This window comes from Eurytemora carolleeae, unplaced genomic scaffold (assembly GCF_000591075.1).
Source record: "Eurytemora carolleeae unplaced genomic scaffold, Eaff_2.0 scaffold18, whole genome shotgun sequence".
Taxonomy (NCBI): Eukaryota; Metazoa; Arthropoda; class Copepoda; order Calanoida; family Temoridae; genus Eurytemora; species Eurytemora carolleeae.
In genome coordinates, this window is record NW_019396537.1 from 44515 (window position 1) to 58578 (window position 14064).

Consider the following 14064-nt stretch of genomic DNA (forward strand, 5'->3'; position numbering starts at 1 on the left):
ACATTTTCAGAGCAAATACGTACAATCCGTACATTTTTTGGAAAAAATGTTCATTTGAAAAAAAATCCGTACAAACAGTACATTTAAGAAAAATAAAACCTTTTTTGAAAAAGCACACATCAAAATTAAATTTTTCTTCTTCAATTTTTCATTCATTGTCCTTTATGTTCATGTATGAGGGTTTAAATTTCTTCAGCAGATGCAGTCATAACATTGCTTTTAAATCAATCTGTAAAAATTACCTTCATACATATTACATATATATAATAACAAGTAAATTAGGATGATAATGAGAGGAGAAACAAGTAAATTATGATGAGAATGAGAGGAGAAACAAGTAAATTATGATGAGAATGAGAGGAGAAACAAGTAAATTAGGATGATAATGAGAGGAGAAACAAGTAAATTATGATGAGAATGAGAGGAGAAACAAGTAAATTAGGATAATGAGAGGAGAAACAAGTAAATTAGGATAATGAGAGGAGAAACAAGTAAATTAGGATGATAATGAGGAGAAACAAGTAAATTAGGATGATAATGAAAGGAGAAACAATTAAATTAGAATAATGAGAGGAGAAACAAGTAAATTAGGATAATGAGAGGAGAAACAGGATAAATACACATTTAAAATCTAAAAATCTATAATTATGGCATTCAGTCTTTTACTTCTCTTGATTAGGATGGGGTTCCTTGTTAGTTTAAGCTTTTTAAACAAAAAACTCATAATTTAGCAAAAATTAATATTCTCGAAAAATTATGAATGAATTTTAATTGTTAATTGAAACAACAATCAACCTAATATTATTTAGGATGAAGAAAATAAGTTAAACTCACATCATATTGACGAGATTTTTTTTGGAAAATTTTCATGCAAAGTTTGCTGAAATGCGTCAAAAAAAGTTTTATTTCCAAGCTAAAAATCCGTACAATTTAAAAATATCTCTACACTTTTAGGGTTAAAAAAATACGTACAATCCGTACATTTTGGCCATCCTGTATAATGTATATACCACGTGAAGAGAAAAATGAAAAAATATCCGAATATTTTTTAATGAAATTATTTACTAACCTGAGCTATATCTGCTAGATCTACTGCACTGTAAAACTGGCCCTAGATCCCAACAACATTAAAATTCAAAAAGTTGTAAATAAAGATTACAGAGATAGGACTGTAGAGCACCTGAATTATCCCTTGTCCTTTCTGAATTATCTATTTTTGGTAAGAAGATTACACAGATAGGATAGTAGAGCTGTGTTTCCTCTCTTGTCCTATCTAAGAAATCTATTTTGGAAACATACTTTACACAGATAGGACAGTAGAGCTGGTCGTCCTCTCTAAGAAATCGAGTGTGAATAAATATATATTACACCGATAGGACAGTAGAGCTGGGTGTCCTCTCTAAGAACTCTATTTTAAATATATAGATTGCACATATATGATAGTAGGACTGGGAATCTTTTGAAATACATAGATTCAACAGATAGGACAGTAGAGCTATAAGTAAATCTGTTGGTTCCTGTAGAAGAGAGTTGAGACAATGTTGAGCACATAGAGATCCTTCTTGCTAAAAAATAAAAAAATAAACTTTAATTTTCTGGTTAAGAGATAAGAATTGCAATTATTACACCTTTTTTAACAGGAAAGTAAAGGGAATTTTACTTTAGCAAGGGTTCCCAAAACCAAGTTTGCCAAAAAACATCCACAGCAGTGTGTTGTGCACAATTTTATCGTCTTTTAGTGATGAAATTTTTGACTTAGCACAAGGCATGGATATTTTATTTAATTTGCCCAAGGGTGGTAAATTTCCCAACCCAAGTCCTTTAGTAGTTACATATTAATAAACCATGTTTAAAATATTTATAACAATAAATTTCTGAAGATCAGAAAAGGTTTGATTGGTGATTATTGATTATTGACTAGCAAGCAAAACGATATTACTAAGTACAACAATTTATTCAATCATGAAAATGTTGAAAAACTGGATCCATGATATCAAAACAAAATATAAAACAATTATTATGTACACATATAGTTGTATAAACCTACTCTACAGTCCGTGAATTTAATTTATCAAGGAATATAAAGTACAAGTTTATTTACAAATGTCTGTGAGGTATATAGGAAAATTATTGGTTTAACAACGATTATTATTTTCAGCTACTCTAGGAGGAAACAAAATAAATAATTTAGGTTTAATCAAAATTACAGGGTTTCTATTTTTTTAAACAGGAGAAATGAAAAACGATTAAAAAACAAAACCATGACAAACTTTAAAATAAATTTCAGTCCCAAAAAAAGATTAATTGAAAAAATATATCCAAATATTGTTGAAAACACAAATACAAATAAAAGTTTGCAAATACTAGAAAACAGACAGAAACAATGCCCCATATATTATCCATTTAGTTTTACAAATATATTCAAATAAACAAACAAAAAACATTTCTTCTTTATAAATCTATAATCTATATAGCTAATAAGTAGTAATAATATCACAAAATAACCAGATGAATATGCGATCGGTGTGGGGGGGGGGGGTTATTTTTTTCGTGTGTGAAATTTGAATAGCAGCTAAACTTTGATACCTGTAAGTGTAAACTATACACTGTACACTGTACATACAAGTTAAGCGAGTGCATTTAAGTACACATGCAAGTATTGTACACGAGTCTTGTAATTAAGAATTGCAATTTTCATAATATTGGACAAACTTCCATAATTTTTCAACTTTAAATTATAAGTGCAATATCATGCGTGGTAGTTGAACTGAGAATGTAGTTTTGTGGAGAAATTCTTTAGGATTTATTAGACATATAAACCTTTTAATTATGTATAATTACTGAATTTGAGCGCGTCGACGTTCGAAATCATTCATTTTTATGGTTACATTTTAAAAATAGATTTTTTTTAAATTATTAAAAACGACGTCAAAAATTGTTAAACAAATTCTACAGTAAACAAATTTGATGTTAAGAAACATATTTCTCAATTGAAACTTTAAAAAAAAACTATTACTTAAGTAAAAGCATCCAGGATTCAAACCTGTAAAAAGGACAGAGTTTGCTTGAAAAACACATTCCGATCATAACTGCTATGATCGGCAGCTCTCGATTCATCATGGCTAGGCTGCTAGCAACTGGCTATACTCGACTAATAGTTTCCTTAAAATATCATCCTAAGTTACTTTAGTCTCATTCTTAGAATGGAAATCGAAGTATCACATGATAATCAAAGGAGCCAGTGCTTAAATGAATCAAACTTTTCTAACCAAATTTTGACAGCTCAAAAAAACCAAAAAATAAATAAATGAGGTATTGGAGAGTTGTTTCCCAGAATGTAAATGTAAGGGACACGCTATTGCTGTTGTTTGAAGTGCTGAAATGATGACAAAGAGACAAGGCCTAAATTTTTAACATAAATTTGCAGAATGTGCCTTTTCTAAACTAATTAGATGTTTCGGAACATAATTCTCAATAAATCAATTTTAGAATCAATTATGTGTACATTATCATCATATTGAATTTATCATTTTTTATGAATTTGGTCGCGGATTTCTTCAAATTCTTCAAATGTCGTCTTTTCCATAAAAATTCCAGGAAATCTACAGAAAATGTTTATGAACAAAGAGACACTACACTTACAGAAACCAATAACTGAATAAAATTACTTATTTCCATGATAATCGTCAATTTTTATTCTCTCAACCTGTTTCAAAACAACTAATTAGTTTAATGCAGAATTTTTACTACATTTTTCGTCGTCGTTATTGAATAAATTTAAAAAACCGATTCTAAAAATCATCCCTAAAAAATTAAGGATTAAAAGGATTGAATTTGTGCTCTTGCTGAACAAGTATACACCTTAAAAACGTCTCATAGGTCTCAAATACGTAAAAAATTTCTCCACAATACTACATTCTCAGTTCAACGCCATACATCCCTTTAAGGTATAAATTAACTTTTGCAAAATTGAAAAATAAAAACTTTTTTAAGTACAACTGTTTTAAGTTTCGTTCATTTTATTATGTTATACAAACTATTTTAAAGTAAGGAAGTTTATCAATTTATTAAATGTTAGAAGCGTATTTTTAGTTGAAAGTTAAATAGATTTTCAATTAATTATTCAATCAATAGCACGAGTAAAAAGCAGATAATCCCCGAGTTACGGAAAAAACCGTAAATTAAAACAAAGACAGAGTTAAGAACTAATATTGTGGTATTTCTTTAAATTTAAGCGGACTAAAAGCGTACTTTTAAGTGACCCTCTATTTTAAAATGACTAAGCTCGATTCGCAACCAGTGCAGTGCTTAGGATCCATTAAATTTTGATGCGGATCCGGATCCTGAATCCGCACTGGAAAAAAATGGATCCGGATCCAGGTAAATTCTTAAAGATTTACTGAATTTTTTTAACAAAAAATAATTTTCAAATTTTGTTTTATTTTTTTTCGCTTATTTTTATCCTAAAACTAGATGAATCAATCAGAAATGAGGAAATTTTTATAATCTCCTTTCTTTCAACAGTTCAGATTTGGGTCTTAAGAGTACAGTTTTTTTTTGTAGTTTTCGGTTGATATTTTACCCCTTGGATTCGGATCCTGAGCACTGTTCGCAACAGTACCCTTGAAACCTTTATCTGATCAATTATGTGGAAAAAATTGTTTACTTGCTTTAAAAATGTTTAATTCTTATATTTTCTACAAGTGAATTGGGCATTGTCATCTATCAATAGAGAGCCATATGAAATTATGCTTACAGTCCCTTTAATGATTTACAATTGAAAAGTTTCGACCTTAGCTTACATTTGTCTAGGTAGTAAACTAAATCTGAACAGTAATAAATACTTCAGCGCTGAAAACTTAAGAATTGTAAATTTCGAGATCAATGCTTGATCCATTTTGTTATTTTCAAGATTAATTTATGTAAGTGTATGAAACTCAACCAATCGAGAGAGGCCGGAAAATTTGAAATTCTGTACACGATCTATGAGCGAACTCTAATTAAGTATTGAATATTCAGATTAAGCAATCGGGGTTATCCAATTCTAAAGTTCCCAACTCAGGACTAATAAATATTAATTACTACCTGATTTGAACTTCTAAGGACAAACTATTTAAGTATCTAGCTCACTGTTCAAAATATTAACTTTTGGTAAAATTCGTTCAGGTAACAAAATTAATAAATAAGGCGAAATCATGGATTAAGTCCGTTAGTAGTGATCCTTGATCAAAGATCTTAAATAACAAGATTAGTATATGGTGATATAATTTTGAGGAACGTTTTTATGTTTGAACTATGATCCATTATCCGAACTTCTTAAAACTTATTGAATGAAAATAGTATATCATCCAATCTACGTACACCTTTAGGTTTAATTTATGGTAAGTCATCCAATCTCCGATCTACGTACGCCTCGAGGTTTGATTATGCTCCATCATCCGATCTACGTACACTTTGAGATTTAACTATGGTATTTAATCCGATCTACAAACACTTTGAAGTTTGACTATGCTCCGATCTAAGTTAGTTAAGCACTATGGAGCCAATGTACACCTTCTTGAAGTTTGTTATGCACGCAGTCAACGGATTTCCGTACATTAACGCGAGGATAATTTTGTTTTCCTTCTCACTGCTGTTTGCACCCATTCTTTAATTTAATACAAGATGTCGTCTTTGATTCTCGTCGTTCTTGTTCTAGCTCTGCAGCTTCTTCTTGCTGCTGTTCAAGTCTTGCCTCTTCTTGTCTAAATATTACAAGGATTATTTATTATCTAAACATTACGGAGATTTTTCCCCCCCAGAAAAACCTTAGACTCCCGTCTAAGAAAAGGATTATATTTGAGATAAGTAAGTAACTATTAAAATTGTACTCTGAGAGGGGGGGGGGGAATATCGGTATAGGTATAGAAAGTACCTATTAAGATCATGCTCTGAGATGAGCTCAGGTTCTGAGGACGGATAGTGATGGTTCTCTAGGTAGGGTAGAACAGTGGTCGAGAGGAATGGATCATCCAGGTATGGAGGAGCACACACAGCCTGTATAAATAAATCAATGATTTACAAAAAAAATCAATCAATTAATCAATCGGTCAGTAAGCAGCAAAACAAACAATATATCAAAATAGAAAAAAATATGCATCAACTAGCAGGTTTATCCAACATTTTTTTACAAAACTTCATTTAATTTCATCAAAAGCAATATATTTTGTTCCAATTTAGCGTATAAATTCTGAGTTCATTTTCAAAATAAGGGGAGGTATGTTTAAAAAAAAAACTATATACCCCTAGATAAACTAACCTGGGATGATCTCGGAAACTTCTTCCTGCACCAATCATGTTGTCTGGCCTGCTTGACATTTGGCCGGTCAGCCGGGTCCAGGGCTAACAGCTGGGTCACTAGATCCTCTAACAACTTGTCCACACCCACATGGAAACTAAAATAATTTAGTTCATACGACATGGAATTTTTAGCAGAAATAAATTCAGCATGAAATAACTTTAACTTACACTATCTAAATTTTTTTTTAACATTTAAAAAAATGAAAAAATGGGACATTAATTTGGCAAGTTTTTTCCCATTCTTTTTGATAATGTTTACCCAAAATAAATTTAGTTTGCCCTGAAAATAATTTGTTTTCCATAATTCTGCGAATAAAACCCTAAAAAATCCGCGAAATTATACATAACTCCTGGGGAGAAATATTTTTTATAAGGGGCGGGGTTTTTTTACGAGAAAATATACACCCCTGGACAAAGTTTCGCATTGTGCATCTAATGTACGGATTAAAATAGAATGTTTCCTAATTCCAATTATTTTTTAGATGATTATTATTTTATGATAAATATATATTATATTTTATATCTACCTGAATTCACCTTTACCGATATTTTCAAAAAGCTTAAAGATTGTGTCTCCTTGAAATGGGTAATCGCCTAAAAAATGATTTCCGGTAAAAATGTACCTAATAAAATAAAGCAAATTTTTCATCTTTGTTGTACTGTACAGAGTACAGAGTACAGAGTACAGAGTACAGAGTACAGTGTACAGTGTACAGTGTACAGTGTACAGTGTACAGTGTACATTGCACGGAGAAACCTCATTGCATCTATATTGCTACGTTTACGTGTACTGAAGTTGTCAATGTACTAAGTAACCGATCCACTGCTCTATACCTGTACTTATGTTCAATGCACATTGTGCCGGAAATTTAAGAAAGTAGTCTTTAGCCTTTCTGAGGTCTACATATTTGTGAAGGTTATTTAAGAATAAGAAATTTATAAGATAAGCAATAATACAATTTGATATCTAAAAAACTGTTTTACCCCTCCGGGCTCAGTATTCATTGATCTACTAATTCTGTATACCTGTACTGAAGTTGTACAGAGTAACCCCACAGCTCCAAATATCAAGTTTTTCCCCCGAAAACAAATCTACACCGGTCGCAACCTGGAATAAAAACAATCAGCAATTGATGGGAGGAGAAAAAAAAGTATGATATAAATATAGAAAATTAAGAAATTAGAATTATAATAACTTCTGCGTCTTAAGACTAAACCTGAAAATCTAATGAGTTTTTCAAATCAAATCAAATCAAATTAAGAAATTAGAATTATAATAACTTCTGCGTCTTAAGACTAAACCTGAAAATCTAATGAGTTTTTCAAATCAAATCAAAGTTGCAGGGATGGCCTAAGACTCCATTTTAGAGATTCTTGAGTTAAATCTTATCAGATTCCAAGTTCTCTGCTCCGAAACTATCCTATGTCTTGTTTACCTCTGGTGGTTGGAAGGAGGGGGTTCCTTGACTTGTCTTTATCAGATCATTCTGAGAAAACCTGAAACAAAAATTACAATGGATATAATAAAAAAACTTCAAAATCAATAAAATAAAACAAGACATTCATTTATATGTTGCGTATAGCCGGCCAAACGGCTGGAGCGAGTGGGCTAAAATTTTTTGTGGAGACTCTTGGGTGGTCGGCAGGCTAAAATTAAATTTAAATTAAAAAAAAATTCCACGGGCAACGCCGGGCTCCTCAGCTAGTATTATTTAAAAAAACGTTAATTTACTGAAGCTTCATTTTATTATTTTCTTAATATTTAATATTTTGAATGTCGAAAATGAGTTGAGTTTTTTTTTTAAAGGAGGAGCGCTGTTTTATAAATACTTACATATCAATCTGCTCACAAACTCCGAAATCTGCTATCTTGAGAACTTCTGCTCGATCCAGCAGCAGGTTTCCAGGCTTTATATCCTTGTGGATTATTCCCTGATCAACAGAACTTTTATTTTTATAATCTAGTCAGTTTTTTTATATCAATATCATAAAACTTTAGAATAGGAAGACGACATTTGAAGAGAATTTAAGCGTAATTTTAAGTAACCCTGGCTCTACCCAAAGATAGCAAAAGGTATCCGTAATAGGTTTGTCTGGTCAAGTATGAATTAGATTGTTTTTGTTCATATAAACTGTTTCTTTTATGTGTGATTTTTCTTTAAAAGTGACTTGAGTATATCTTGCTTATTTAAGAAATAATGGAAATTTTTATCAGAATCAAAGATTTTTTTAATCAGACCAACGACGCTATCTTTTGATCTGATTAAGGTTTTAAGGAAAGCGTTATTATACGGGCATTGCTATCTTTGCACGGAGGGTAAATTGAAAGTATGCTTCAAGTTCATTTAAACAGTTTGATGTTCATTTGATTCAAATAGGTTTAAGAATCCACTAAATGAAATGAGACTTTATTCACAGTACAATTTCGAAATTATTTCGTGCTCAATGGACCACTTAAAAATCATGAAACTAGGCTTGAAAATAGGCTTGAAACTAGGCTTGAAACTAGGTTTGAAAATAGGCTTGAAAATAGACTTGAAACTAGGCTTGAAACTAGGCTTTAAACTAGGCTTATAAAACTATATCAAATTCGTTCCTTTGAGTGTAAGTATTCCAGCCCCTCTAGGAGCTGGGTAAAGTAGAGATGACTTTGCCAAGGCGGAAACTTCTTATCTACACTTTTCTCCAGCATTTCCTGCAGTACCGTACAGCAATACTCTAGCACCTGTACAACAATACATTAGTACTCAATCCCCTTTACAACTATACATTAGTAAACAAACATTTGTACAACAGTACAGTAATTCTCAAGCACTTATACAATACATTTGTACTGAAGCACCTGTACAACAATACATTAGCATTCAAGAACCTGTACTACAATACATTAGTACTCAAGCCTTTGTATACAACATCACATTAGTACTCTAGCAACTGTACAATACATTAGTACTCAAGCACATGTACATAGTACAACAATGAATTTAATTACGAAAATATTCCCCACAATGAATAGGAAATCCGTGAATGGGGGGCAGCACCACTTTTGTAAAACATTGTAACTTACCAAATATATTTTCCCCTTTTGTTCGTTGGTAAGAACATCAATGAGCTTCATAACGTTCTTATGATTCAAGGATTTTAACAAGGCAATCTCACGTCTAACATTCTCTTCGCCATTAGGAATCTTACGCAACTTACGCTTCTTCATAATCTTCACTGCTCGTCTACGCATTACGTAAAATATCAGTTAATAATTAAGCAGGGGTTTATATTTTCAACACTAACACATCCCCCCCAGGGGAAGGGGAGATTTTTGAAACTCTGAGGAAAATAAATATAAATAGGATATCGACAGTTTCTTCATATTTTCCATTTTTTTTTACCCAAAATCTATTAACTTCCCCCAAAGAGATATTTTTCCCCAGTACAGCAAAAAATCCTTTAACAATTTTTTGTACTGTAATTTAGTGAAGACAAAAAAATAATAATCCACAAAATAAATTTATTTTTAACCGTAAAAAGATTTATCTACAATCTACATTGTTTGTACCGAAAAGGATTTTCAATGATATTTAATTCCGACGATATCTCAGTAATTACATTCATAATTGAAGATAAATAAACAAGGAAGTTTAAATGAGTGCTCTCTTAAAAGTAATTATAATAAATTAAATACTGAGGGGAGCAGGGGGGGGGGGGTGAGGTGTTACCTGCACAAGGTTTCAGAATCTACACATTCTTTAACCCTAGCATAGCTTCCTTCTCCAAGAATATCTCCGAACACGTATTTTCCAACAAACTGAACAAAAAAATGTAATAATTCCATTTTCTTAGATCTGAAAATTTAAGAAAATTTAACAATTGCTAAGCGGTTTTTACTCCTTCACTCCTGATTTCGTTAATTTTTTTTCTAATTCTATTAAATTGACACCCTTTAAAGAAATCCATATCGGCGTCGTCTCTCCAATACAAACTGCGGAGATAGAAAAACACTACTAAAATTACCTTTGCGGCTTTCTTCTTCTTGTAAACAACATCTTTACTGTCCACTCGTCTTATTGTTAATAGATCAGAGATATTATCCCCACCACCTTCATCCCAACCATAGTCCTAGATAGAGAAATATTATCCCTTCATCCCAACTATAGTCCTAGATATAAAGATATTATCCCCACTATAGTCCTAGATATAGAGATATTATCCCTTTAACCCAACCATAGTCCTAGATATATAGATATTATCCCTTTATCCCAACTATAGTCCTAGATATAAAGATATTATCCCCACTATAGTCCTAGATATAAAGATATTATCCCCACTATAGTCCTGGATATAGAGATATTATCCTTTCATCCCGACCATAGTCCTAGATATAAAGATATTATCTCTTCATCCCAACCATAGTCCTAGATATAGAGATATTATCCCTTCATCCCAACTATAGTCCTAGATATAAAGATATTATCCCTTCATTCCAACCACAGTACTAGATATAGAGATATTATCCCTTCATCCCGACCATAGTCCTAGATATAGAGAAATATTATCCCTTCATCCCGACCATAGTCCTAGATATAAAGATATTATCCCTTCATTCCAACCACAGTACTAGATATAGAGATATTATCCCTTCATCCCGACCATAGTCCTAGATATATAGATATTATCTTTTCATCCCAGACATAGTCCTAGATATAGAGATACAATCCTTTCATCCCTACCATAGTCCTAGATATAGAGATATTATCCGTTCATTCCAGTCAGTCCTAGATATAGAGACATTAACCCCGCCACCCCTCAATCCCTCCTGAACAGACTTAAAAAATCCATTTTTAAATATCTCTATTTATTTTCTCGTTTTTCCTACCTCCTCATAATTTCCCGCCCCACTCCACCGACCGGAGAACTTTCCCGTAGATCCAGCCTGGGAATCCGTTCCAGACCAACCCGTTGCAGGTCCTATAAAAAATTATAACTTAATTTAATATATCGATTTATCAAAAAATTAAGGAATCAACCAATAAACAATCCTTCAATAAATCAATTTGATAGTTTTCAACTGTGGGCTTTTTTAAACGTATGCTGGGAAGACATTCGACACAAGTTGGAAACAGAAAAAAGACAATTTTTCGATTATTCTCAGATATATGTTTATAGAGTACCGCTGTGAATCGGGCACGTTACTCTTTAAATAACGTATTTATTCTCTTTAATCAACTGTTGCCCTGGATCACCTGGATATCCTACACGGTGTTGTTGCGGGGGCCCAGACTGGAAATCTGCTAGATTTATCACATCCTAGGGTGAAACAATCAATTATATTGGAAATGTTACACTGTGACAAATTCCTATTTTTAGGAGTTCTTGAATCTTTTGAAACTATTTCTTTTTTAAACCATGGGAGAACCCTCACCACCCAAATTATACCTGATCCATAAACTGTTCCTGCATGAATCCCGAAGAATCCCTATGCTTGATTGAGAAAGCTAGAGAATCCAAGATATCAGCTTTACTCTCAGCTCCAAGTGTAAATCCTAGTCCACCCCCACTCTAGAAATAAGGAGGGGTCCATGTCATTCTATTTCTGAACCCGAATGGGATCGGGTTTCTAAGTGCATTTAGGAGCATGAAAATACACTTTCTGTGTCACTGTGAACTTAATATACAAAAATAATCACTCCCTTGCAGTTTACATTCTGCAGAATGGAATTTTTTCTGCAACTAACATCATACTTCCAATTGTTTACAACATTGTAAATTTCTGTCCCTAACATCAATCAATCAACATTTGGAATCGTATTAGATGGAATTATATGGACCTCTGGAAATAAGTTATAATTTGGAGTCACAATTTAGAAATTTGTGAAGTCAGGTAAGTCGGAAGAGGAGCGCCCGGCTTCATAAATCAGGGGTAAAAAGTCATTAGTCAGGGTTGGAAACTCATAACCAATGAATTGTGATTAAAAAAGAGTAGTCAGGAGTCAGAAACCAGAGATTCGGGAAAGTTAGGGGCGTAAACAATGTGAGGAGCCGAACACCCAAAGTCAGGAATTAAGAATCAAAAGTCAAGAACCAAAAAAGTCACAAAATAAAACCCGTAAAAGTTAATGTTCTAACCTGTTCGGTTGTTGCGGCTTCTCTCTCAGCCTCCTTCTCCTCCTCTTCCAGAATAGATTTAGATGAGAAAAGAGGATGGGTAATATCGTTCAAGGGCTCTTCTTCAACAAGAGGGGAAGAATGATCAGCAGGCGGAACATCCTGCTCGACATTGGAGACATCTTCACTTTCTTTACTAACAATCTCTGGTAAAACAGGAGAAACCTTTGGTGGATTATCTGGTGTGTTAGAATCTGGTACACTAGAATCTGGTACAGTTCTAGTTTTTATATCTGATTGAATTTTCATTGGTTCAGTGTTACGAGTATCATCATCAATGTGCTGAGTATTGGAATCACAAGAATCTTTATTTGAATCATCACTAGAATTAGAATCCTTGGAGGCTAAATCCTCCGTTTCTTGTGATCCTCGGGGATCCACGGTCTCTACATCCTCAGCTACTGGAGGATCCGATCCTGGATCCTCCAAACCCTCCTCGACACCCTCCGCCATGACCTCACATAGTTGGTTCAAGGGGGAGGTTTACAATAGAGGCTGTAGGATGCTGGCCTCTGATCAAGGAGGTGGGGATTGAACCGCCTGAAAAAGTTGAGTTTTGAAGATAAGTAAAAAACTTTAAGAACTTAATTTCGACTTCAGGGGCCAACATCCTTTACAATTGTTCAATAGGTAAAAATACTAAAATATCATGGATCTTAAATTTCGAGAATTTTAAAATACTCGTATCATGAAACCTCAAGATTAGTTTTTGAAGGTGTTAAATCAAGGATGTTGGAGAAACACACAAACAAACTAATATCTAACACTAAAACATTAACTGGAAAATAAAAACTAAACAGTGATACTTTCCATTTAGAACAAAGTAATCATTAAAAGAAAACATTATGATTGCTAGAAGTTAAGTTTGAAAACGGTTTTGGGAAAATACGTTAAATCGTTCTCTAGGATATTACATACCGATTTGTAACTAAAGAAAAATCAAGTTATCTGGCTGGAGACCTCAAATCGCAAATATAGCAATTAAATATTTACGAATCTTTAAAAATCCTACCTGTTCATGAAAAATGGCTTCCATCTTGATTTCGTAAATAACAGAATACCTCGCAATTTATCAAACTATTACTTCACTTCCCATGCAATTTCCTGTAATTCATGCAATTTCATTCACTTTTACTTAATTTTTCTATCTGGAAAGAAATGATATATTAGAATAGGAACCCAATCTATATATAAATTTAGCTTGTTAGTTTGTTTGTAACCAATAAACGTCAAAACGGCAGAACTGATTGGGCCCAAATTTTTTGTGGGACATGACACGAATGATAAAAATGAGTTTTAAAGGTTTTGGGTCTGTCCTAGTATACGATTTTTGGACCCCAGCCCCCCCCCCTCCTATCAATTTTGTATCCTCCATCTTAATATAGTGATATAAATGAAACAGCGGCAACTTAAAAACAAAAAGCTAAAATTGTAGAGAAAATCTCATGGTTATCTTAATTGTCAGTGCAAAGTTAAATTCAGATTACATTTCAATTTTCAAGTGACAATATTGTCGCGCCGTACGATGTTTTGGACAATGAAGGTCGTAAAAAGTCGGTTTATATC

At 32.7% G+C, this 14064-nt stretch overlaps 1 protein-coding gene across 8 annotated transcripts; it reads right to left on the reverse strand.

Moving 5' to 3' along the window:
• Positions 1-1938: 1938 nt before the first annotated feature.
• LOC111705079 (serine/threonine-protein kinase stk11) lies at positions 1939-13673 on the reverse strand. Of its 8 annotated transcripts, XR_002765939.1 has the most exons (18): positions 13511-13673; positions 12460-13038; positions 11770-11892; positions 11577-11640; positions 11210-11301; positions 10348-10452; positions 10053-10141; positions 9407-9566; positions 8936-9064; positions 8174-8271; positions 7776-7836; positions 7366-7447; positions 6867-6933; positions 6299-6434; positions 5915-6036; positions 5086-5744; positions 4757-4826; positions 2941-4239 (listed from the first exon to the last, which is right to left on the reverse strand). XR_002765939.1 is itself a non-coding variant. In XM_023477514.1 (16 exons), exons 2-16 carry the CDS (start codon positions 12949-12951, stop codon positions 5627-5629), a joined length of 1938 nt encoding a protein of 645 aa, XP_023333282.1. In that variant the 5' UTR covers positions 12952-13038; positions 13511-13673; the 3' UTR covers positions 4694-5626. The 8 variants fall into 8 exon arrangements, 1 of the variants encoding a protein (XP_023333282.1); XR_002765940.1 differs by lacking the exons at positions 2941-4239; positions 4757-4826 and adding an exon at positions 1939-2163; XR_002765941.1 differs by lacking the exons at positions 2941-4239; positions 4757-4826 and adding an exon at positions 2380-2711.
• Positions 13674-14064: the final 391 nt, after the last annotated feature.